Source organism: Elephas maximus, chromosome 9 (genome assembly GCF_024166365.1).
Source record: "Elephas maximus indicus isolate mEleMax1 chromosome 9, mEleMax1 primary haplotype, whole genome shotgun sequence".
NCBI lineage: Eukaryota > Metazoa > Chordata > Mammalia > Proboscidea > Elephantidae > Elephas > Elephas maximus.
In genome coordinates, this window is record NC_064827.1 from 76531142 (window position 1) to 76558350 (window position 27209).

Genomic DNA, 27209 nt, shown 5'->3' on the forward strand with positions numbered 1-27209 from the left:
ATATTTCCACAATCCGTCCACTTCTCTCAATCTCCACTCTAGCGTCTTTGGATTCATTCCACTCCATTCTCTCTTCCCTTCCTTGTGCTCCAGCCACACAGGCCTTTAGTTCCTTGACCTTAACATGCTTTCTACTGTAGTTGCCATGCTATTCTATTTGCCTGGAAGCTCCCCTCCCAAATGCATCTGATAACCACTTTCTCAGGGAATTTTCTCCCTGACTCGCTAGGCATTCCTTTCCTTCAGAAAACTTAACTCAGTTTTTAAGCAAACATTATTTCGTTTAATTATCTGGGTAATCTCTATTTCTTTCACTAGATATAGGATTCGTGAAAGAGAAACCATGTCTGGTTTCACTCACTACTATATGCCTGGTATGTAGCAAACACTCAATATACATTTGTTGAATGCATGAATGAATACAAATGATAAATGAAATGAGCCAGTTACAAAGTGCTATTACACTTGATAATTTCTTCTTCCTCTTCAAAATGTATATATTTTTGAGTGTGGCAATCAAATTTTTCTTAATCTCAATACCCTGGACCTGGAACTCCACGTGTATTTGCTGAACGAGAGAATGAACAGGGACTTTAAGTCTTTGAGGTTAAGCAGGATATAAAGAGAAGAATGAGAAAGGCATTTTCGACTAAGGAAACAGCAAAAGCAGGCATGGTATTGCCATCAAAAAGGCATTAGGATGCACAGATGGGGGTCAGACTGGGAAGGCCTTGACTGCTTAGACTAGGAAGCTTAGGCTGTATTAGTTCAGTAAGTGGTTCTCAATTATGACTCTAAGGCATATAAATTAGAAGCAACAACCTAGAAATGGGGAGAAGAGCATATACAGGTAGACATGCAGACAGCAAAAACAGGAAAGTATAAAGAACATACAAAATAATTCAAATAGTAAAGTTATCTGGAAACACACAGTGTAAGATTAAACATTTCTATATACTTTGAGAAGCTCACAAAGGCCCTCATACTATAATCATGGGTTATTAAAAAAGGGCTGAATTATGCTACCACTGCTGATACCACTAATGGTATGGGCTACAGCTGTAGCCAGCTATCGTTATAGTAGTTAGCAGCAGAAATAAACATTTATTGAGCACTTACCATGTATTTTCTTATTTGATTTTTATAGCGACCTGGTTAGGTAGTTTTTACCTTCATTTTACATTTAAAGACGTTGTAGCACATGGGGCTTAATAACTCATCAAAGATCACCCTGATGGTAAGCGTTAACGTAAGAATTAAAAACCAGATTATGACTTTGGATCTCACGCTCTTACATACTACGCTACATTTTGATGAAAAAGGTAGGGAAAGATGTTAATACATTTTAGAGAACTTTTAATGAAAAATGATTAAAATAAAGTATGATGCTTAATGGGATAAACTCTCAATTATCTAAAAAACTCATCAAGATTTCTCAAGGGCTCTAGACAGCTGATGTTACATCAGAATGAATGGAATCCACGGCACTCCCCACTGCATGGCTGTATCACGTCTTGGTATACTTCATAGCTGTACTATCCAATATGGTAAGAACGAGCTAAAAGTGTCTGTGGAACACCTGAATTGTTACTAGTCTGAATTGGAATAAGCTGTAAGCAGCAAATAAATACCAAATAGTGAGGACTTAAAACCCATTGCCATCAAGTTGATTTTGACTCATAGAAACCCTGTAGGTTATAGGTTTTCCAAGGAGCAGCTGGTGGATTCGAACTGCCAACCTCTTGGTCAGCAGCTGTAGCTCTTAACCACAGTGCCACCCGGGCTCCAGTGAAGACTTAGGAACAAAAAGTAAAAGGAATCTTAAATGTTTCATTAACTTTTTTTTTTAATATTGACTACATGTTGAAATGGTACTGTTTTGGATATATTGGATTAAATAAAGGATATTATGAAAAATTTTTTTAAAATACGGAGTCAGATCTCATAGCATCTCACTCTACATTTTATTGTATTATACTGTATCATTTTTGCTGGCTATCTACTTTTTTTTTTTTAATCTACCTTAGAAAGTAAGCTCCTCAATTGCTCCTTCTCTATTCCCAGGACCTAGCACAATGCCTGGAGTAAGTATGGACTCTATAAATATTTTGTTGCTACCTGTAACAGAGCTCCATGGGAGGGGGCATAATAATATGGATCTGGGACTCCACAGTCAGAGATTCCTGGGTTTGAATACCAATTCTACCACTCACTGTATGATTTAGGCAAGTCATTCAGCCTCTCTAAGTTTTAGTTTCCTCATATACAAAATAAGGATGACAATGCTTGTCACAGTTCAACTCCTGTTACTTACCAGCTATGTAATCCTGGCAACTTCTTTTACCTCTCTTGGTTTCAGTGCCTACACTAAGCAATGTTTTAAGAATTAAATTAGACAACATACATAAAGTCACTAGCCTGTGGCTCCCTTTCCTGTTTGCTTGTTTCCATTTCATACTTAAAAGGGACAATACCACAGCTCAGTCTTGAGCAGAGCTGCTGGCTTAACCCTTTGCTGAGCCTAGGTGGTATCTTGATTTTAAAAGGTTTCTGATTGCCACTGCAGCAACAAAGATTATTTTTATATCCACAACATTATCAGGGAACGTAGAAGATAATGTCAATAAGAACTCAAAAGCACATTTTTATGCATGATCTTAATGTACGTTTAAAAAAAAAAACCTCAATTGAGTGGACCATACTAAGTCTGAAAATATTGAAGAAGAGGAAGTCTCCATGAGAATCTACTTTCAAAATGAAGACATCCACATTCTGCTGTATTCCAAATCTATTACTAGAAAGAACACATAAAACTAGAAATTCATAGGGGAGAACCAGTGCAGGAAAAGCACTTTAAAGTTTGAGTTATGTACAGGCACAGAGACCCTGCTACATTTTTTAATATAATTTTTTTAATGAGGAAGACAGCCTAGTGATAGAGAGAAAACTAAACCACTGAATGATAAAACAATAATTCAGATCAAAAGTTCTGTAGGAGGCAGAAAGAAATAATAAACAAACCTTGGCATCAGACAGACCTGGAATCAAATCCTGACTCAGCCATCTCCCATCTGGGTAGCCTTCAGCAAGTAACAACTCTCTGACTCTGCTTTTCCTCCTCTGCAGAATGAGGACCGTAACGTTTACCTCACAGGGAGCTGGGAGAATTAAACAAGATACCACGTATGACGTGCCCAGCACTGTGTCTAACTCAACAAAGATGCTCGGCAATCATTGTTCCCTCTATTCCCTCCCATACTGCGTTTGTAAGAAGGTATCATAAAAGGGTTTAGAAATTGCTAAAATTCATTTTCTCATGTCTGGGTTCACGAACTAAACAGTTTAATTTCTAAGCAGATTCTCTGAGATAAGTGGTAGCTACAGACCTGAAATCTGGTAAGCAACCTGAGCTGGATCAGTGTAGCAGTCTGGTTCCCAGACCATGCCTAAAAAAACTAACCCAGCACAGAATGCAGCCCACCTGGGCAGCCAGGAGACAGCCAGAACTAGAGAGCAGCCAAAAAGAGAAAGGATTACTTGAGCTTCGGCTCCCGTCCTTCACTCGTGTACTGCCAACAGATGAGCCCGATCAAGTCTTGCACCCTGGCGCTGGCCATTGTTACCACGGTCATTGGCAAGAGTCTGTCCTGGCTCGAGTGCAGGGGGAGGTAGACGTCAATCTTCTTGGTTGCTGTTGTGCCTACATGACCCTGTGGACAGAGCACAAGCATAAGGTAAAGCACACAGTTAAGGTCATGGAGACCCTACTGAGCCACAACCATTCCTCTCCAGGTTCTGTGTTTAGCACAGCCATTTCTCATTCTTTCTGCACAGACCTGCTTATGAACCTGGAATGGTCCCAAAGTGGAAATAATGTCTAGTTTCAAGTGTTTTTGTTTTCTTTTTATTGTTGTCATTCTTTTTCTTTTAATTTTTATTTTCTAATGGCCTAATTACGGCAGTGGGTTTGGGTTTTTTTTTCTTTATTTGGTTAATGGCCTAATGGATCCAGCTCTGCCAGCAAGAAGGTAAATCAGCGCTACAACTAAGATGTACAAATTAGAGTGGTAAGCAGAGCTGATGTTTGGTGTCGGCAGACCTCCTTTGCTACTAACTCACAGAGTGACCTTGGAAAAGTCACCATAAGACCTTGCGATCAGCTGCCCTCCCTGGAAGCTGCCCTCTCAGGCCTCTGTGAGGCTTTGGGATAAGCTGACTGGGAAGTTGGCATGCTCTCTGGGGAAGCATTCAGGTCTGCAGCACTGGAACCAAGTGCTTGCTTTCTCAGAGACTGTTAGACTTAATTCCATTATGTAGTACATCTGCTTACTTAAGTCACCTTCACAAGTTCAAGCGTCTCTGGTCTTCCATTCTTGCCCTAACTGCCATCACCACACTGCTCTAGACATACCTGATCCTTCCCATACATCTACCCCTCCTCCGTCCTAAACCTCCCATATCGCTCTCTGGAACTCCTGCACTAATCAACAAACTTTCACAAATCCCAAGTTTCTTTTTGAAAACATGCTGCCACCTCTTTGCCTTAACTGAAAATCTGCTGGTCACTGAGTATACCGTTTCTTCTGCAGTCTCTTCAAAAGAGGACTGTTTGCTTTTTTTTTTTCCCCCCTAAGCCCCCAAATCCCCAAGGCCAGGAGGTGATGTAGGTACACTTGGCCCCACTAATACTTCCAGACTATTACTCTCCTCTCATGCAAAAATCCCTGTTTCTTGCAGCCCAAATCATCCAACTACACCATTCTCTTCCTCTCGTTTTTTTGTTCCTGTTATCTACCAACTTCCTGATCATTCTCCCTCCCTTATTGAAGACCTGAGCTCCTGGCTCACAGTCCTCCCACCCTAACTCTTGTCATCATTCTTGGTAATGTGATCTAAAGGAATAATCTGCCCAACAACCAAGTCTCTCAATCCCTAGACCATGCCATCTCCAATGCCTTTTCCTCCACACCACTTTAATCATTTACTGCGGTAGGTACAACATGGATCTGCACCAACTCTAAAATCTCAAATTAAGACACCCCTTTCTTCACTCAAAATATTCTAGTACACTTTCAACTCATTTGTTCAAGTAGACTTCAAATTCTTCAACCTCCGATCCACTGACCCACCACCTTTTTATTATCCATCAGCCAAATCTCACTCCCTACTCAACCCCCCATATCTCACGGTCCATCATAATCATTCCTTTGCAAATACTGTTTTTCTCCCCTCTCTTGGACTCAACTGACAGAATCCCAATCTTGCCTGAACCCAACTCTCTGCATTCCCCAGCTAAAAACTGCTGGAGAAAAATCAGGTAGCTACACAAACTGATTTTAAACTCAGAGGACAAAGCTCATATGGACATTCAACACTTTATAGCAAGCCTACTACATCTCCTTATCCAACCACCTCCCAACCCCACCCAAGATCACTACTGTATACTTTTTGTTTCTCTCCTTAAACTTCACATAGCTCCACAAGCCCCTCTTGAAATTCAGCTGCTGTCTTTTGTTCATACACTGCCAAAAGATGAGAAAATATTCCTAGTCTGCAATGAGGAAAGAAAAGCTTTAATTTGAAAGGAACTTATTGGCCCATCATCAAATCCACCAACTTACTTGGATTCTATTCATTTTTTCCCTCCTTGTTCACTGGAGTGTTGCTTACCTTATTAAAGGCTGATCTCTCCACTTGTGTTGTGTGTCACCTTCACAAGGATTTCACTCCTTCACTTATCCTCATCTCTTGCGTTAGCAACCTTGCCCTTTCCTATTTTCATGACACCACACTTCGTTTTTCCTTCTTCCTTTCTGATTCCTGTTTCTCAAACTCCCTTACAGGTTACTCCTCCTCTACCCAATCTCTAATTGCTAGTGCTCCTCAGGAAACCCTGGTGGCGTAGTGGTTAAGAGCTACAGCTGCTAACCAAAAGGCTGGCAGTTGGAATCCACCAGGCACCCCTTGGAAACCCTAGGGGCAGTTCTCCTCTGTCCTATAGGGTCACTATGAGTCGGAATCAATTTCACGGCAATTAGTTTTTTAACAAGCACTCCTCAGGGCTCTAGGATGGAACCTCTTTTGTCTGTCTGTCCATCTGTCTCTACACTCTTTTCCATAAGTGATCTTACCAGTCCCAAAGCTTTAACAATCTATATCTTGATGACACCCAAGTCTTATCTCCACCTGAAACTTCCATCTAGAATCCCAAATTCATACATCAAATAGTCTATGTAATATGTGGAAAGGTATCACAGACAAACTTAAGTTCTAACCTGAACTTTTTACCATCCCTCACTACTTCCCATGCACATTATAACAGACTTTCTCATTTCAGTAAATGCTATCACCACTAATCCAACTGCTTAAGTCAATAATCCTAATCCTTCCTTCTCCCTCATATTGCCTATCTACTCCATTAGCAAGTTCTAGAGGGTCTACTTCAAAAATATATTTAAATGGATAAAGTGGAATCTTTTCAACATATAGTGCTGGAACAACTGGATTAAAAAAACCCAAACCAAACCTGTTGCCATCGAGTTGATTCCAACTTATAGCAACCCTACAGGACAGAGAAGAACTGCCCCACAGGGTTTCCAAGGAGCGGCTGGTGGATTTGAACCTGCTGACCCTTTGGTTAGCAGCTGGCCTCTTAACCAGGGCTCCAACGCTGGAGAGCCACATGCAAAAGAATGAATATAGACCACTACCTAACAAAAAAATTAACTCAAAATGAATCAAAGACATAAATGTAAGAGCTAAAACTATAAAAAGCTTAAAAGGAAACACAGGTGTATAATTTTCATGACCTTGGATTAGGCAATGCTTTCTTTTATATGACACCAAAAGCATAAGCAACAAAAGAAAAATTAAATAAACTGGACTTCATCCAAATTAAAAGCTTTTGTGTATCAAAGGACATTATCAAGAAAGTGAAAAGAACACACAAAAAAAGAGAAAATATTTGCAAATCCCATATCTCATAAGGATCTACTATCTAGGATATATATATATAAAGAACCCTTACAACTCAACAATAAAAGAGACAAATAACCCAATTTAAAAATGGGCAAAGGATCTGAAAAGACATTTCTCCAAAGATATATGAATGGACAATAAGCTTATGAAAAGATGTTCGAAATCATTAGTCATTAACAGATAAAAAAAAATTTTTTTTTCATTAGTCATTAGGGAAATGCAAATTAAAATCACAACTTTGCACCCACTAGGATGGCTATAATTTTTTAAAAACAGAAAATAACAAGCGTTGGCAAGGTTGTAAAAAAACTGGAACCCATATACATTGCCGGTGTAAATGTAAAATAGTGCGGTTACTGTGGAAAACAGTTTGGCAGTTCCTCAAAAAGTTAAACATAGAAAACACCGTATGACCTAGCCATTCCATGCCCGAGAGAATCGAAAACATATGTTCACGCAAAAACTTGTACACATGTTCACTGCAGCATTACTCACAATAGCCAAAAAGTGGAAACAATACAAATGTCCATGAACTGATTAACGGAAAAATAAAATCCATGCAATGGATTAGTGAGCCATAAAAAAGAATGAAGTATTGATACACACTATAACATGGTTGAACCTTGAAAATGTTATGCTAAGAGAAAGAAGTCAGACACAAAAGACTATACATATTGTTTGATTCCATTATGTGAAATGTCCAGAATAGGCAAATCTATGGAGACAGAAAGTGATTAATGACTGCCAGTTGTGGGGGGAGGGGGAGATTGAGAAGTATGGTTCTTTTGGTGGTCATGGAAATGTTCTGGAATTAGATAGTAGTCATTGTTGCACAACACTGTAAATATACTAAAAGCCACTGAATTGTACACTTTAAAATGGTTAGAAAGGTGAATTTAATGTCAATTAAAAAAAGTGTTTATAACTATATATTTCAAACCCATCCCATTTCTCTCAATCTCTGTTGCCACCAAAACACCATCAGGACTCACCTGGATTTCAAACTGACCTCCTATACTCCTGCCTGTTCCAACTTGTTCTTCACACAGGAGCAAGGTTTGTTGTTTGTTGTTTTTATCTCAAATCTGATCACATTACATCCCTATTTAAATTCCTTCGATGAATGCTTTCCCATAGCACTTTGAATAAAATCCAAATTTCTTGCAATGTCCAATAATGCACCACATGATCTGGTCCATACTTACGTCTCCAACATCTATTGCCACTCCCCAGCCTGCTCGTCATGCTTCAGCTACGACGGCCTTCTAGCAGTGCCCTGAATGTGCATGTGTGTGTATATAGCTTGCTTGCATCTCCTACTTTTAAGGCCTTACTTGCATCTCCCACTTTAAGACCTTCTATATCTAGAAGGCTCTTTCTCATTGTCTTTGCATGGCTAACTCCTCATCTATTGTGTGATCTTGGGCAGGTTACTTGCTCTCCCTGTGCTTCCATTTCCTCATATGTAAAATGATAATAATGATAAAAAAAAAAAAATAGGACCATGATTTTCAAGCTTCAGCTCATATGACACCTCTCCAGAGAAACAATCCCACAGAAAGAAGCTCCTCCCACAGTTATTTTCTCACATATGCTCTGTTCACTTCCTCCACAGCACTTAAAATTTGATATTTCATATTTATTCATGTACATCTTCAGTATATGCCTTTCCCACTAGACTCTGAACTTCTACGATAGCAGCATGTCTATCTTGTTTACTCTTGTATATACAATGCCTAGCACTGTGCCTGACACAGAAAAAACCCTTAAAAAAAAAAATTCTGTGGAACTATAGAATGAATGCATGAATGATTCTACCAGGACACATGATAAGGACTCAGGAAACATTAGCTTCTTCCACTCCTCTTTCCCTTCCTCTGTGGGTCTGCTCCCTGGTCTGGAGATAGAAAAACCTGCAAAATCATGTGGTTCCATCTCTATAATTCTACCATTCTTGGTGAGAAAGAAAATGAGAACTAGGGAAGGGAAATATGTAAAACTAGTTTAAAAAACATTTAAACTAGTGACATTCCACTTCTCATATAACCCAGCATTTAATATCAGATCAGCTGATCTTCTTTTTCTCTGTCTTGTCTCTATGTTACAAAGCAAATAATGAAAAGGTAATTTTCCTACATAAAGCTCTCTCTTCCCTTCTCAGGCATACACATACGTATGGATGCACAAGCTTATGCATGTTTTTCAGCTTGGAAATAATAATTACAATGAGTAGCAAAGACTTCTCCAAACAGCAAGTGTTTTAACCTTATCAGACAGGCAAGGGATTAAAACCTTATCAGACAGGCAAGGGATTAAAGTTAAAACAGTGGCAATCTGTGGGTTTATCGTCTTCCTTCTCAAAACCCAGACCAATTGGCTCTCATTGCTCTCCCTTTGTATTTCTGTTTATTCCTCTTCCTTCTTCTAAAGAACTGGAGCTGAACTGGAGCTACAGGATCACAGTATCTCAAGACACAAAGATTCAATGAGGTAACAAATGTAAATGGTTTTATAAACTGTAAAATGTTTTATAAATGCAGGGCAGTATACTGGAAAAAGCCTAAGTTTTTTAATCAACCCCATTTTTATTACTCAAGTCTATTATATAGTCATATGGGGGCCAAAGATGAATGCTTATAAAGCTCAAAGTTCCATAATCAAAGTGGAAAACCCAGGACTCAAATCCATGTCTGTCTGTCTGTCTCCAAAACCCCTATTTTAAACATCAATGCCTTCTTCCCCTAAGCTTATTCTTAATGTAATCAATTCCCACTTTCCAGTACTTGAAAATCATCTCACTCTCCCTCTTTTCCTCATACACTCAGAGTTCTGCCTAAAGCGGTCTCCTACAGAAAGGACTAGCTCTGAAGAGCTGCTCAAAGAGACCTGTTAGGGGATCTGCTCCTATGAATTTTGCCATTGTCAGTTGAGTGCAAGGCAATCACCATTGTTTATGAAATGAAGGCAGGATAGTTATATAGCACTCCCTATGAATACCTTTATCCTCTTCACTTCATAGTGAAATACCAAGTATGTAGAAACCTATGAGAATAAAATATGGTAAATACTTATTAAATGAGTGAAGCACTTTATCATTTTAATCTTCTAATTCCATTCTGAGGCACTGGTGACAGAAAAAAAAACTGCTTTGCACAAACCCTGAAATTATGTATTTTTTAATAAGGAGACTCTTCTGAAAAAACTCAAGGTGGTGGCAGTTAGCTCTATCTAATAGTCCCTGTGTTGCAATATTTAGTAGGAATCATCTAAAACGAAAAACAATCCATCAACATAATAGAAAGTAATTAACTTATAAAAAAAATAAGATGACCAAAGGATTAAAAGTATTCATCACACATCAAGACAACCAATATTCCAAAGACCTAACATCTAACTATTAAAAAGCAACTAGTAATAAACAAAGATCATATCACACAGTTTCACTGCGTGGCAATTTCCGCGTTCTGTAATACGGGATTGGAGAAATGGAGGCATAATCAGAGCATAGGTTGAGGGGAACATAATAAACATAGGGGACACTGGTTTAGCTTCATCTTTCTCAGTCATTCATGTATTCAGCAAACATACACTGAAACACCATGCTGGGCCCTGAAGACAAAGCTAAGTGAGACACAGTACAGATCCTCACTAAGCTCAGAGTCTGCTGAAGGGCACAGGCCAGCAACCAGACAATAATAATAGGCCAATGTGAGAAAGTTTAAAAGGGGGAAGTACAGGCTTTGATGAGGGCTCAGAAGTAACCCAGACTAAAGGAGGTTGGCATTCACTTCCTAAATATAGCACTTTACTCTTCCATCCAATAGAGCCATTAACCCAAGGAAAAGAGTCTTACTGTATTTAAACACCTACTAAACTAATATACCAAAAGGTGAGTAAGGGTTCCCTCTGAGACACGGGATTATGAGTGATTTAATTTTCCGATATATAGTTTTCTGAATTTTCTATAATGAACATGTATTATTTTTATAATTAGAAATAGTAGTGTAATTAAAACAACAACAAAAAAGATAATAAGAATAACTACCACTGAGGGTTTAAGAATTTTAGGTAAGAGAAAGAGAGGACCAATTTTGAAAATGTAGCCTATTTTAAGGCAGCCAGCAAACATTTATTAATAATGTACTATGTGCCAGGTACTGCAACAGGCTGCTGGAACAAATAAGTTGAAAATATAACTCTGACACCTTCCTATGGCAGGTCAGGTAATTTTTATCAGAGAAAAATAAAAAGAGTATTAAATTCATAATGAGCTCACAAATTTAGAGTTGAACAACACTCTCCAGAGGAGTTCCTAAACCAAGGTATGCCCCCAATTTAAGTTTTGGAACAAAAAGAAAGGGAAAACTATTTCCTGTAGCAAAATTATTCCTCCTAACACACAAATGCAATTCATGAAGACCACTGGACTCCTCCAGTATTCCTATCACATGCCTCTCCATGACTTGGCTCTGCAAATGCAGCCAGAGTCTCAAATGCAACACATCTGGGACCAATTTTCTTCTTTATTATCTTGACTCCCATTCTATTTTCAATCTCGGTTAAGGTTTTCATTATCTACTCTGTCAGCTAATCTAGGAATCTTAACTCCTCTTTCTGTCTCATCCTCTACATAATTTCTCGGCGAGACTACTGCAGCAATGTCCCATCTATCTCCTTGTCTCTAAAATCCCTCCTCTCTCCAGATCTCTCTCTCCTTACTGCCACCAATGTGATTTTTCTCATATCACTGACCGTGCCAGTCACCAATTCAGTAACATATGGTTCTCCAGGACTAACATTCTAACTCCTTAAGCATGGCAGTTAAGACTCTTCATGACCTGGTCTCAATGTATCACTGCTAAAGTATACTGAATAGTGGTTAAGAGCACAAACTTGGGGTCAGCCAGACCCAGGCTCTGCCACTTCCTGAGCTGCTATATCTTAGACTTTGAGTAAGTAACTTCACCTCTCAGAACCTCCATTTCCTCACTTAGAAAAGGAAATAAGATATATATAAAAAGCCTAACACATAGTCAATGATCAAGAAATGTAGCTCTTGTTGTCCTTCAGCTCAAATGTCACATCTTCTAAGTTGCTTCCAGTGTTTCACTATCATGAGTAATATTCTGATGAACACCTTTTCTATATAAATGTTGGTACATCTATTCCTGGGAGCAGATTATTGGGCCAAAGGGTATGACTAGTTTGTGGCTTGTGATATACACTAGGAATGTTCAGTCTTTTGAAAATTATCTTTATGCCAATCATAAAATGCCAATGTGACGAACCACACGTCATCTAATACATAATAGCTCATAAAATGTAAACACTTAAAAATTTAAATAACTGCAAATATACAGAATATGAATACGTTGAATTTGAATATGATGATGAATTAGAACATTGTATCAATACCTTATTTTTTCCTGATCCCATTAATTAAAATAATGTACAATTTACTGTCTATCATAAAATTAATTTCAAAACTATGTACTGGATAGTTTCCAAAATAGAGGAAGCAAGAAGAATAGGTGGTATTCAGTTCAAAATAATCCTGAATTAAGAAACATTCAAATCAAGTGAGTTAGCTCATAGACTGAATTTTCTGAACTGATAAGGCTTAAAGGCAGAAGGTTCAGTTAGCAGCACTACTTAACATAAAGGTTTGTCAATAATAAATTGAGTATCAGATCTCAAAGCTGTTGCTAAGTGTTCAATTTCTCTGTCAAGAGAAAGAATAGACAGCTTGGCTAGTGCAATTCAAGAGACAAAAAGCAGACAACATTATTCCATTAGTCACAACTGCACAAGCAGGTCATTATATGTAATTTTAATTCAGAAATAAATATGTCAGTGCATCCAGACAATGTAATGATGCAAACTGATAAAAGAGTTATTTGTGGCCTTCAAAAGTTAAAAAAATACTCTCTTAAAGGAATGGCTGCAGTTCCATTCCACCAGTACTTCCCTCCCCAACTCCCTTACAAGGACCAAAAGATGCTATATTCTACCAACCGTCTACTACTCAATAACGTGGCATCCAAACTTAGAATACGGGTCTCAAATTATCACTACTCTGATGATGATTAACGGACCTCATTTGATCAGAAGCAATAATTTCAAACAAAATCTGGCCTACCCTGGTCCACCAAACCAAACCTGTTGCCTGGGACTCGATTCTGATTCATAGCGACCTTATAGGACAGAGTAGAACCACCCCATAGGGTTTCCAAGGAGCAGCTGGTGGATACGAACTGCGAACCTTTTGGTTAGCACCCGAGCTCTTAACCACTGTGCCACCAGGGTGCCAATCTGGTCTAAGCCAGGCTTAGCTGACCATGAGAAATAAAGACAGTCCACATGGGGGAAAAAAAAAAAAGAATGAGAGAGAATCGCAGCATTTTGCTCTCAATAAAATGCTGGCTTTATGGGCTCTGAAAAAGAACTCACCTTTTTACATCCAACATGGCAGCAATGAATTTATGAATAGATTTTGTATAAAATTCTATGACAAATCCATTCAGAGCTAGGGGCTTGGCTTGCAGCACTATCTTAACCCTCAATAAATCTGGAAAGCTTAAAGGCTATTAAATTAACATTTCCCTGATCTGGCACCTGTAGTCAAGTTAATTTGTCAAAAACATTTCTACAGTTTGTCACTGGAACACTGTTATTTTCTGACAAGTTTAAAATAAAATTGACAAAATCTCATTAATTTCCCCTGAATCATCAACCTTGGTTCCATTAAGCTTTTATTATTAAGAATGCCAACTGTCACTCTTTGTTTAACAAGGTCAAGTTCTGATCTGAGTACCTCCAGGATACTTGCTATATTAATAGGAGCCAGTGAGACAGCACAGTGTGGTACTTTTAAAAGCACATGTCAGATTAGACAGACCTGGGTTCAATACTCAGCAATACCACTTAGTGTTTGTCCATGGATAACTTATTTAACTCTTCTGAGTCCCAATTTCCCCATCTATAAACTGTAGTTAATAAAGGTACCTCTTCATGAAGATGTTGAGAAGATTATCACTTGGACTTATCGCTCTGCCTAGTCCGCAGAAAAGGCTCAAGAAATGTTGGTTATTATGTTTCTTTTTTCTAGTGTTCCCAAAGTCTCATCCACAGACTTAGAAAGAAAAAAAAAAACAGCTTTATTGCCATTCATAGACTTTTAAAACTATAAGGAGTCTCAGGGGTCAACCCCTTTAGAACACTTCTACAAATGGTTGTCCTCCAACCTCCCCTAAACACCTCCACTGATGAGGTCCCCACCACCTTCTGAAGCAAACTCTTCACTTCAGTGTTTGGGCAGACAGTTTTGATAGCTAAAACATTTTTTCTTAATTGAGGTGCAATCTCCCTGCAGATTTTATCCACTGATTTTAGTTCTAGCCCTCAGGAAATATGAACAAGTTTGCCTCCACTTCCACAGACACTCCTTCATATATCTGAGGACTCTTTCTTTCATATATGAGGATACCACTTCATGTATCACTGGAATAAGCCAGACTATAATCCTTTCAAGAATGCAGCACAATAGAAAATATCAATTCTGCTAGTTTTTCTTAGGCTAGTGTCTTAGGCTGGGTTCTATAGAGAAGTAAAACTAGTAAATACTTGGGTGTGTGTATGTGTACATACATAGAGAGATTTATTTCAAGGAAATGGCTGGCAAGTCCCAAAGTCCGCGGGTCAGGTGTCAGTTGGAGGCTTCTCCTGACTCACGTGGTTACAAGGGCTGACAAACCCAGAATCAGCAGGTCAGAAAACAGGCTGCTGGCTCAAGTCCCAACAACCAGAGGTCATATGATGATGAGCCAGAAACAGGATCCGGAGCAAGCAAGCCAGCTTTGCTAGAACATCCATATATATACACACGTGTGGGTGTGTCTGTAGGGTGCAAGTCACACCCCCAAGGAAACTCCCCTATAATTGACTGGCTGATCACATCATGGAGGTGATTACATTACTTATAGGAGCTCACAAAATGAAGGATAATTACATCAAATCACAAATGGAGAGTTATTACATAGTATGAGAATCATGGCCTAGCCAAGCTGACACATAACAATTATCATCACAGCTAGTGATTTTTTGTAATTTGTCTTTCTATAATATTTATATTAAATGTAAACCCATAGTCCTGACCCAAAATAGGAAAAATGGGTTGTTGCTCTCAAAAAGATTTTCTCTATTTAAAATAAATCCTTCATATGTTCATTTAAAAGTCTTCTTCCACCTTTGAAGAAAATCAAATGCCTAGAGCTATTGGTTTAAACAATCTGATTGTTATCAACTGAAGTTTGAGTAATAGCTTCAAATAATCCTTTTGTTTCAAGATATCAACTGAAAAACCAGCAATTATTTATGTTCAAATATAGATAAGAAATTTTACAAAACATGGGAAGAAAGTATGAAGGAAAAAAATAAAAGCCTACCCATAATAAGTCAGGAACACAATGACCATCTCAAAGTCTCAAGTTCAGAAGGTGATTCCTGATACTGTCAGTTTTTACCATCATGGGTTGCATTTGCTAGGCCCTTCTTCCCGTCCAATCTGGGGATGGTTATAGCATGTACCAAAATGTGTTCTCACAGACAGGTACGATTCAGCCTATCTTAAAGGATAATAGAATGTAAACTTTCCATTTTGAATTTACATAGTCATTGTGAGATTCTTTAGATCATTAATGTTACACTGCACTTTGTGCTTAATTACACAAACAATGGCTTCTATAACGATGACAATATCAGGGAGCGGTAATTTGCATTAACTAAGTCCCATCACCTACCATAAGTTTAGAGACCTCTTCATTATTAAATCATTTCTATAATAAAAGCAATATGCTTTAAAAGTAAAACTGGGTTTTTTAACCATAAAGAAGGGTTACATGTTTTAAACTCTATCGATTACAATAATATAATGAGCCTTTTTAAAGATTTAATATCAATTTTTAAAATTAAAACTCAATGGAGAATGTATACTTGACTCCATTACTAGATGATATATCTCTAGAAAAAGTTACAGTATAGCCATTAACACCCTCCTAAATTATATGGAAAATTTGGTACAACCCTCTAGCCTCTAACTACTGCAATGGCAATTTAATTCCAGAGATAGTGAAGTATTTTGAAAATGTAAAATTGTGTGTGTGTGTGTATAATTCGGGTACATATATCAACATTCATTTCTTATAGGGGTTTTGGTTGACTGAATATTACAAAAATTTTAAGTATCAATATGCACCTTAAAAATATTGTATCCTTCATATTGAACAATGAAAAAAAACCCCACAAATTCTATACAGCGGTAGTTTCATGACCAAGTGTTTTATCACTTTAAGACTCAATGCTCCTTAATAATATAATTCAAAAACGTTACTGAATCACTATTTAGTAAGTCATAAAAACCTCTTAAAATTAATCTTTCATGCACATCCAACTTACCCAAAGTTAGAATTTAATTAGGTGGCCTTGGCACAAAGACGCTTACTACTTTATTTGCTCTTCAGTAATTATCATTAATTCAACTTCCTGAAGTACGTCCTAACAATGCAAAAACATCAGACAAAATGGAAACAAATAGCTTTATATTTCTCCAATTACGACATCTTCCTTCATCTTGAAAATGCTCGTATGAAATAAGTGGGATAAGTGTTATCCTGTACAGGAAAAGGCCACACAGAGAGCCTATACCTCGGGTGATAGAGAAAGATGCTCATTTTTTTAATATTATGATGACCATACAACTACAAAGCTCAATTGAGAAACTTTGTATTTAACAGTTCCCAAACACATTGTGAGATATAAACAGCAGCAAGGAAAAGAAGAGCTAACTTATTATTCATCTAGATGAACACTTCCTGTTGGGAAGAATTCTAATTATAGTCAAAATTTACAATTGAGAAGCAGTCCACAAAGTCAGACTATCATGTCTCTTCGGTACAATCAAGGGAAAGTTGTAAACAGCAGGGAACTTTATTTAGTGAGGGGACAGCAGGATCTACTGGATAACAAAAACTGCCACTCTCAGGTACTTTAAAACAAACAAAACACTCTCCGCCAGTTTAGCACTACTCACTTAGGTAATCAGTACAGCAATACAAATTAAAGAGCTGGAAGGATTTAAAGAGTCTTCATGGGTGGTGAGAAGAGGCACAGGGAGCGCAAGGCTCCAGCTGATAACATCTTGGCACTTTCCTCTGCATACTGCCCTTTGCGGGACTTCACACCTCAGCTCTCTCTGCAGCTGGCAGGTCCACTGCTGACTGCATTTACTGGGCACCTACCAGGGCCCAAGCACTTTTCATGCATTATCTCATTTAGTATGCCCAATGGTCCTGTGAGGACTGCTCACTCCTTTCAGAGCTGAGGAATGAGTGAAGAATGAGCCATTCATTAAATAGCACAGCTGCTCCAAATGCCTCAGCTACAGGGTCAGGATTCTAACCCAGGTCTATTCAACTCTAAAACCCCATCCCTCGGTGAATCCCAGTCCCAAAGAATGCTTGGGCAGGCCTAAATATCTACGAAGGGTCACAAAGGTTACTGGTTCATGCCACAGTCAGTATTTTAGAACCAGGAATCATGGGCTCCTTGAAGAGTGGGCTGCTGCTGTTGCTAGTTACTGTCAAGTTGGCTCCAACTCATAGCAAATGAAACTTTGGCCAGTCCTGTGTCCTCCTCACAATTGTTGGTTATGTCTGAGCCCGCTGTAAGCAGAGCCTTTTGATTCCATTTTAAAAAAGCAGTGGTCAAGTACCAATTTACAGGCCCTAGAGAATTCTTACTCTTGGATTAAGAGTCTCATCATAATTCTGAGGTGTATCTGTTACTGAATCTGGCTACCCAGGTGGCAGTACCCAAATGTGCTTTGATAATGACAAAGAAGAAAAATAACTACAATTTGGTCCTTGGAGACAGGTAAACAGCAAATGATTATCAACATGGCATCAAGCTCCAACACAAGAAAAAGTTCTGATGAGATAAAGGCCCATCTCAGGTTGCGATTCTCTGTGGAAATGGGCAGCACAAGACCTGCTCGCTTGCAGAAACTGACTTGTCGTTCCGGTACCAGGGTCTCCGGGGTTTCTCCTCAGTCCCCTGGCATTATTTCCCTGGTGTTCAGTGCTGAGCCTTACTCAGTCCAATCTCCTCTGAGGTCGTAACTAAACCAGACACAGGCAGAGTCGGGATTTTATCTTATTAAAATAGATATTTCTAATTTGTCTTTTCAAATTCATTTTAAATTAAATTGGATTTCCTGAGAAGGCTGCTAGGTCAGTTCCCCTGCTGTGAATGCAGGACAAAGGTTAATTGCGCGCCCTTCGCCAGCTCTTCTGCTCTCCTGGGCAGACTCTGATAACCTGCCCCAGAGGTGGGAAAAGGCTTTGGTTTATTGGGTGATAATGTTGCCATTAGGGCCATTTACCAATACGCCAAGTATTACTGATTGAATTGTGTACCCCAAAAATATGTGCTGTAAATTCTAGCCTCTATGCCTGTGGTTATAATCCCATTTGGGAATGAGTTTCTTGTTATCTTAAATGACGCAAGATTCACGTCGGGTGTTGAGATATAAAAGAGATGAAACAAGTAAGCTAGCAAGCAGAGACGTCGGTAAGTTGTTCCCAAGCCACATGAGCTCAGACGAGAAAAGGGCCTTCCTCCAGTGCCTAGAGAGAGAAAAGGTCTTGCCCTAGAGTCAACGCCCTGAATTCAGACTTCTAGCCTGTGAGAAAATAAATTTGTTTGTTAAAACCACTCACTTGTGGTATTTCTGTTATAGCAGCACTAGATAACTAAGACATCAAGAAACATCTTTTTTAAAACTAAATAACAAGATATGATAACAATAAACCAAAACCAAATCCACTGCTGTCAAGTCGATTCTGACTCATAGCGACCCTACAGGACAGAGCAGAACTGCCCCCACAGAGTTTCCAAGGAGTGCCTGGCGGATTCGAACTGCCAACCTTTTGGTTAGCAGCCGTAGCACTTAACCACTACCCCACCAGGGTTTCCATGATAACAACAGCAAGGATGAAATGCAATGATGTTACCACCTGAGGTTACTCATTATACTCATTGCCATGGAGTAGATTCCGACTCACTGTGAGCCTATAGGACAGGGAAGAACTGCTCCTTGGGGTTTCCATGGAGCTACTGGTGGATTCAAACTGCTGACCTTTTGAGTAGCAGCCACAGCCCTTAATCACTGTGCCACCAGGGCTCTTGGTTAGTTTTTCTAAAACACAAAGCCCAAAGAATAAGACGTAACCTACTTGTTTCCATAAAAGGCCCTAATAGTTGCTGAAGTACACACCCTCCTGAAGCAAACTGGGTTCTGGTTCCAGTGTAAAATTCCATTAACAATTTTACTTAATTTATCTCATTCAGACTGTCAGTGTTTATGAAAATTTAACCCAGTAATTCCCTGTTATACAAATCATAACAAAGTATGAATATTTAAGTACAATGTAAATAAAACACTTTATCAATTATATTTTTGTATTCTAAATTAGTGACTTCACTTAACATGTCTGCCTTGCACAGCACCACACTATTTTTCAATTAAAGGTCCAGATGTTTCAAAGGCTCCAGTAGGCAACGGCAGTTATGAGAACTGCTTTCTCTGCATTGTAATCATCACCACCACGTCAGCTCCAGGCTGCATTAACATACTTATGTTTCATTCCACCTCCCCTTCTAATAGAGCAGGTAATTTTTTTATACAACACAGCAGAGAAACACAATCCTAAGAGGTGGACAATTTCCCTACAATCATCTACCTCAGCAATATATTTTTATACAGAATCTTTAAACTTTATGGAAAAATAGTTCATTACACAGTAAAACTTGCTTAGCAGGTACTCTGACCATTCTGAGTAATTTTTTTTTTTTTTTTAATAAAAAGAAAGGGTAAATCACAGACATACCAACTTGGGCTTCAAATACTATCAAAATGCAAGATAAAAATGGCCTGTACATCCACATTTTATGTATACTGAAAACCAACTATAAATTTGTGTGTGTAAAAAATGCTATCATTTGTTACAATCTAATTCATTACTTCTCATTTTTAACGCTGGTGTCATCTCTTGAACAAGTCAATTTGATCTTTATTCTTACTATCCAAAAATGACAATTCATCTAAGCTGAGACTGAGAAAGTATAGCAATTACCCTTGTTTCCATTCAATAAAAAATAATACAAGAGCAGAACAAAATACAGTTCTGACAGCTGCAACAAAAACGCTACTGCATTTATTATTGAATTAATTAAATGACTCCTTTACTCACAAATGGAAAAGAATAGTCTGTGTTATAGGAGATATTGCTATGCTTAGTAAACATGGTATAATTTAATGGAAAAATATGGTTCTTTGTTAAGAGAAACTATAACAAAATTAACTTTAATTATAATTTTAACATTATTCTACATTTTTATATTTTAAAATATTCCAACATGAGATGTTCTAATGAAGATACTATTCAAAAGATAAATGTCTTCACAAATATTAAAGCCTCAGAGAGGCCATGTCCTGGCAGGTTTCACTTCAGCATCTGAAAGCAGGCAGCTTACGTTCTTTCCTAAAGGAACCCTAGGTGGAACATTTTTAATACATCACTGTGTCACTTTTTAATGTGCCCCAATCTATTAACCACATGGCAAACTAACAGGGATTTTTAAAATATGGGTTTCATGGCTTTGTGCTGGTGATTAATTAAATAAATAGCCACCATTTCACAAATCATCCCTCTAATTAGTCTAAAACAGACACTTTGCATTCAGTGGCATTACCGCCATTTGAAGCTCACAGAAGAGCAGAAGGGGTGCGGCACGGCCACGTCTCTGCACTTTGGAGCCCATTGTCACAGGCTCCACGGCTGGCATCCCACCCTGCCGCCCAGAGGCAGAGGTGCCATCTTCACAGGTGCTGTAGTCAGCTGGAATTTGACTCCAGCTGCTCAGAAAAGATGTTCCCCCTAATTATTCTCTCTTACCCCAAAGGAAACAATGGGAGAACAAAAGGAAATAAAGCGTCTCCTAAAGTGCAACCTCCAGCTACAAACAGAAGAGATTTTACCCACATGGTCCATGGAGTGAATAAGAAAGTTGGGTCTAGTTATCCGGTTTAGGAATAAGGAGGGTGCTGCGTCAAAGAGGCTTTCCTTAGAACTTCCTAGCTCAAAACATGGATATTATCTGGAACTCAGATATTCGGCAATTATTTTCAAGCCCTATTATTTAAGATTTCATTCAAAGACTGAGAAGGTCAATTGTCTTTGAAACTGGTAGCAATTCAACCTAACTTGTTTTAGTGGCATATTTTAAAAGCTGATAATTCCTGAAAGCAAATTAAACTCAGACAATTTTTTATTGCCAGAAAAAAAAAAAATCAAATGGGGCTATCTCGAAAATCCAATTTCCTTAAGGAAATACATTAAGTGGTTTCCTAATCTCAGTACTTCAACTTCATTAGTTGTATAGGTAGATAGGTAGATAAAAAGGAGGGATGCAGGGAAGGGAGAAAAAGAAAGGAAAGGAAAAGGGGCGGGGGGATTTCAATAAGGATAACACACCAACATATACTACAAATTATTCTGTAGAAAGGTTGTCCTCACTTCCCTTCTATGAGAACCTTTCTAAGAATGGAAGTAGAAAACGGGGTGTACTAGAAAAGACCTGGACTCTGAAGCAAGATAGAGCCTGAAGGGCCTTGTGCCCTTAGCTAAATCATGTAATCTCATTTAGTTTCCTGTCCTGTAAAATACGGTTTTGGCCCTGACCCTCCATAATTGTACGAAAACTGGGATACTTTGGATGAAGCACCTCAAATATCCCCTGAATAGAATGGATGTTCATTAAATGGTGAAATGATGAGGACCATGAGAAATTACAGCAGGCCATGAAACTGGGTCAAAGGCAGAACCTGGGAACTTATTTTCCTCTCTATAACGCCTTTTCGAGCAAGCCAAGATGACTGCAGTCAACACTGCAGATGTTGTGTTCCAAAAATAAAAAGAAGGGATAAAAGCACAAAGTATACATGAACATAGAACTACCACATTATACTTACCGCATTACAGAAAACCTAAATCATTTGTAACTGAGAAGAAACAGTATAATTCCTACTGGGCCTGGAGTTGGTGGTGGAGGGTCTCTGAGATCGTTCGAGTGGCAGAAACTGGAAAGAAAATTAACGGGCTTTGGATTCAACAGACCTGTGTTTGAATACTGACTTCACTACGTCTGAGCTGTGTAACCTCAGGCTTCACTTCTCCAAGTCTGTTTCTTCATCACAAAATAGAGATAATAATATACACTTCAGAGGGAAGAATCAATGAAATAGCACAGCAAACACTCTGGCATACAGTAGACACTCAAATCGTTTCTATTTTATTAAGTTGAATCACATGATGCTGCTAATATTCAATTGTTTACGATTTGCAAAAATTGTAATTCCAGACAGTTTCACCTAATATTACAGTGACTGAGACAATAAATAGCATATGCTAGGAAAAGGGCTGAAATTTCTCAAAAAACAGAATAAATTACACTCTAAATAGGAGATAACCAAAAAATAAAAGGTGCTTTTTTAAGACTGACCCTTGATTCCAACAAAACAATGAGCAACATTTATGAACACTTACTACGCCTACTCCTCACTTATGGATTATACCATTGTCCAACATTGTGCATTTATGACAGTAGTAAAAAATCTATTATTCAACCATTTTGCACATTAATGATGTATGTGGCAGTGACGAATGGTGAGGTGTGAGCCAAGAGTAACGCTGGCTGCAATGGTTAAGGTTAATCTTGGCTGGGCCATGATTCTCAGTGGTTTAGCAATAATGTAATGATGTAGTCATCCTCTACTTTGTGATCAGATGTGGTCACACTACATTTTCACATAACACCAATTTTCACACAACAACCTGGTCTTTGGAATCTAACCAGGTCGATAAGTGAGGAATAGGTATATAGGTCAAATACTGTGCGATACATTTGACATCCATAATATTAATTTATGTAATCTCAACACAACTCTATGAGGTAGATTAAACTATTCCCCCCCTTTCACATATGAAATGGAAGCTTAAAAAAATGAAATAACTTGTCCAAGGCCACACAGCTGTTGAAGCTGGGATGCTAACCTGAGACTGTCTGACTCCACAGCATGAGCTCTTACTCATCACTTAAAACTGCCTACCCATACTGCAAAGCTGCTTGTGTTGCTCTTTATAAAATCAGATAGGGACAAGAAGCAAATGATTTACAAACCAACTTCTGGGCCTTCCAAATGATTAGTATGTCGGGAGGCAAACAATCACAATAGTGAGGGTTTTCCATACCACCACCTGCAGTGACTGGGATGATGATGCATCCAAAAGTCCCACTGCAACCATGGCATTCTAGGGTATATTTCTCCCATGCCACAGTGGTGTTTAAAAAAACAGACAAGCCTTTAAGTTTCCAAGAAAAATCCTTAAGGCTTAATCAAATAGCTGCTGTGTTCCCATTACGTTACCGTCAAGCCTTTTCACTATCTAATAGAGGCAAGCGAGCTTTTTTTTGTTTGTTCATTTATTTATGTTTCTGACTCTTCCTTCTATGTGAACAGTGAACAAACCATCAGAGAAAGGGAAATGGCACTGACACTGGATGCTATGCATCCATTTCCTTTAAACAGAGAATTCAAATCAAGGAAACCCACACACGCCATGCCTTCAAAGTCAGGATTCTAAAGCAATCACACTTGCATTTAAGGATTCTTGGGGCTGCCTCTGTGGCACCAAAATCCACCAAAGATAAAGAAGATGTTTGTGCCAAGTTGGGAAAGTAGAGACATCAGCATTTCCACCTTCAGACCATTAATTCTGCTCTCCAGACAGCACCTGATAAAGTGTCTAGAGTGCTGTCTTCTGCGCAGCCACTGCTCTTCCGAAGTCTGTGCTCAGGGGTTTCCCTGGGGTTTCCTTTCCGACAACTGCAGTAGAGACTCTGAGAGGAGCCCAAACGAGCTGCCTTAACCTTCCTGTAAACTGATATTTCCATAGAGGATTAAGACGAACGTTTCAAATAAGCCAATTTCCTTTACTAAAAAACCAAAGTGACAATAGTAGTACCAAGAGAAATAGACGAAGACAATGAGTAAGACACACTTTTCTTGTCTCTGAGCATGCAAAAAAAATAGAATAAAAAGTTAGATGAAGGTGTGCTACACAATTCCTTACTTCTGATGGATGCCCTACAGTGGAGTCTAATGAAAAAGTTATACAAAGAATTAGATTAAGTTGTACCAAAGGGGGGAAGAAAAACGTCTAAACGCTTCATGTTATCTGATAAATGCTTACGCTTCATGTTATTTATTTTTGCATTCCTTTTGACTGCAAATTTTTCTACTCAAAAGAGTGAAGCCATCTCTTTTCTAATAATGTACTTCCAGAAATCTGGGGATGCCAAATGCTTACTTGTTGAACTGTTAAGAATGAAAACTCCTAACCACCCCTGAGGTCTCAGTAGAAGGGAACGAACCTCCCTTAAATTACCCTAGGCAGCTAGCTCCCTTGGGCCACAGAAAGTGAGAACTCCCTTTGACTCAAAGGGATGGAGATGTATACACTCCTGAACTAACTGAACGGAACACCAAAGAAAAAGCCACGGTGGGGAATATCCTCAAGAAATCCCACTCTTGGAAATCTGAAGGGAGGCAGAAAGCCTCCTTGGCTTTGTCACATGCCAAGCTTCAAACTGTTTTCCTCATCTTCTGATCCTGTCAAGGATCTCTTGCTTTTCCCTTTTTGGTAGTTTCATCCATGTACCCATATTAAATTTTAGGCTATTACATATATAATATGAGATGTTTCATATTTAAAACTCTATTTTAGCAAGCACCTTGAACACTTCAGGAAAGAGAATGACTAAAATTAAAAGCAGCTACCATTTACTGTGTCAGGCACTGACTGAGCTGAGCACTCTACATCTATTATCTTTTTGATCCTCAAAATAGCCCTCACTGGGCCCAAAAGTTAAGCACTCAACTACGAGCCAAAAGGCTGGTGGTTCAAAGCCACCCAGAGGCACCTTGGAAGACAGGCCTGGTGATCTGCTTCTGAAAAGTCACAGCCTTGAAAACCCGATGGAGCAGTTCTACTCTGTGCACATGGAATCACCATGAGTCAGAACTGAGTTGACAGCAACTAAAAACAACAATTCCATCTTACAGATAAATAAACTGCTTAGAAATTGTTAAAGGTCACATCTCATTAGTCCACTGCCATCGAGTCAATTCTGACTCATAGCGACCCTACAGGACAGAGTAAAACGGCCCCATAGGGATTCTAAGGAGCACCTGGTGGATGCAAACTGCCAACCTTTTGGTTAGCGGCCGTAGCACTTAACCACTACACCACCAGGGTTTCCAAAGCTAGAGAGAAAGCTCAGATGGAAACCACAATCTTAACTATAATTCTTTCCAAAATTAATATATTTTAGTTTTTTTTTTTTTTAAATTTATCGAGCTTTGGGTGAAAGTTTACAAATCAGATCAGCCTCTCATACAAAAAGCCATAATACACCCTGCCATGTACTCCCAGCTCTCTCCCCTTAATGAGACAGCACATTCCTTCTCTTCACCCTGTATTCGCCGTGTCCATTCAACCAGTTCCTGTCCCATTCTTCCTTCTTATCTAGCCACAAGACAGGATTTGCCTGCCCAGTCTCATGTGCCTACTAGAGCCATGAAGTTCATTCCTCACCAGCATTATTGTCTATCTTACAGTCCGGGCCAATCCCTGTCTGTAGAGTTGGTTTCGGGAATGGTTTCTATCTTGGGCTATCAAAGGTCCGAGGACCATGACCGTCAGGGTCCCTCTGGTCTTAGACCGTTAAGTCTGGCCTTTTTACAAGAATTTAAGATTTGCATCCCACTGTTCTCCTGCTCCATCAGGGATTCTCTGTTGTGTTCCCTGACAGTGCAGTCGTGGGTAGTAGCCAGGCACCATCTGGTTCTTTGGGTCTCAGGCTGATGGCGTCTCTGGTTTACGTGGCCCTTTCCATCTCTCGGGCTTATAATTACTTTGTGGTTTTGGTGTTCTTCATTCTCCTTTGCTCCAGGTGGGCTGAGACCAATTTATGCATCTTAGATGGCCACTTGCTAGTGTTTAAGACCCCAGATGCTTCTCACCAAAGTGGAGTAAGGACTGTTTTCTTAATACATTTTGTTATACCAATTGACCTATATGTCCCCTGAAGCCATGGATCCCAGACTCCTGTCCCTGCTACTCTGGCCTTCGAAGCTTTTGGTTGTATTGAAGAACTTTCTTTGTTTTTGGTTTAGTCCACTTGTACTGACTATCCCTGTGTTATGTGTTGCCCTTCCCTTCACCTAAAAAAAATTTTGTCTACTATCTAGTGACTATCCCTCTCCCTCCCTCTCCCTCCCTCCCCACCCTCGTAACTATCAAAGAATATTTTCTTTTGTGTTTAAACTTTACCTGGAGTTCTTATAATAGTGGTCTCATACAATATTAGTCCTTTTGCAACTGACTAACTTCACTCAGCATAATGCCTTCCAGATTCCTCCATGTTATGAAATGTTTCACAGATTCACCGTTGGTCTTAATCATTGCATAGTATTCCACTGTGTGAACATAACATACTTTATTTATCCATTCATTCATTGATGGGCACCTTGGTTGCTTCCAACTTTTTGCTATTGTAAACACTGCTGCAATGAACATGGGTGTGCATGTATCTGTTCGTGTGAAGGCTCTTATTTCTTTAGGGTATACTCCAAGGAGTGAAACTGCTGGGTCATATGGTAGTTCTATTTCTAGCTTTTTAGGGAAGCGCCAAATTGATTTCCAAAGTGGTTGTACCATTTTACATTCCCACCTGCAGTGTGTAAGTGCTCCGGCCTCTCCACAACCTCTCCAACATCTATATTTTGTGTTTGTTGGGGTGAGATGCAATCTCATTGTAGTTTTGATTTGCATTTCTCTAACAGCTAATGATGGTAAGCATTTCCTCATTTATCTTTAAACAGCTTTTCAAGAAAAGTTTCTTATTATGTTTTGAATCAACATTTTCAAACAAACTTTACCAGATAGTCACAAGTAACAAACAGTTGGTCAATTCACCAAGTAAGAAATATTTTAAAGCTGTATGAACCTAAAAACATATCCTTAAAATTTAAAAGAACTGCAAAGATAAAT

At 38.8% G+C, this 27209-nt stretch overlaps 1 protein-coding gene across 10 annotated transcripts in view; it reads right to left on the minus strand.

Annotated features, from left to right (window-relative positions):
* Positions 1–27209, minus strand: part of MAPKAP1 (MAPK associated protein 1) — a 270520-nt gene that overhangs the window by 129706 nt on the left and 113605 nt on the right. For all 10 annotated transcript variants that reach the window (XM_049895371.1, XM_049895368.1, XM_049895372.1 and 7 more), the window contains exon 5: positions 3538–3710. In XM_049895371.1, the coding sequence (XP_049751328.1) occupies positions 3538–3710 (173 nt within the window). The remainder of the gene's footprint in view (positions 1–3537; positions 3711–27209) is intronic.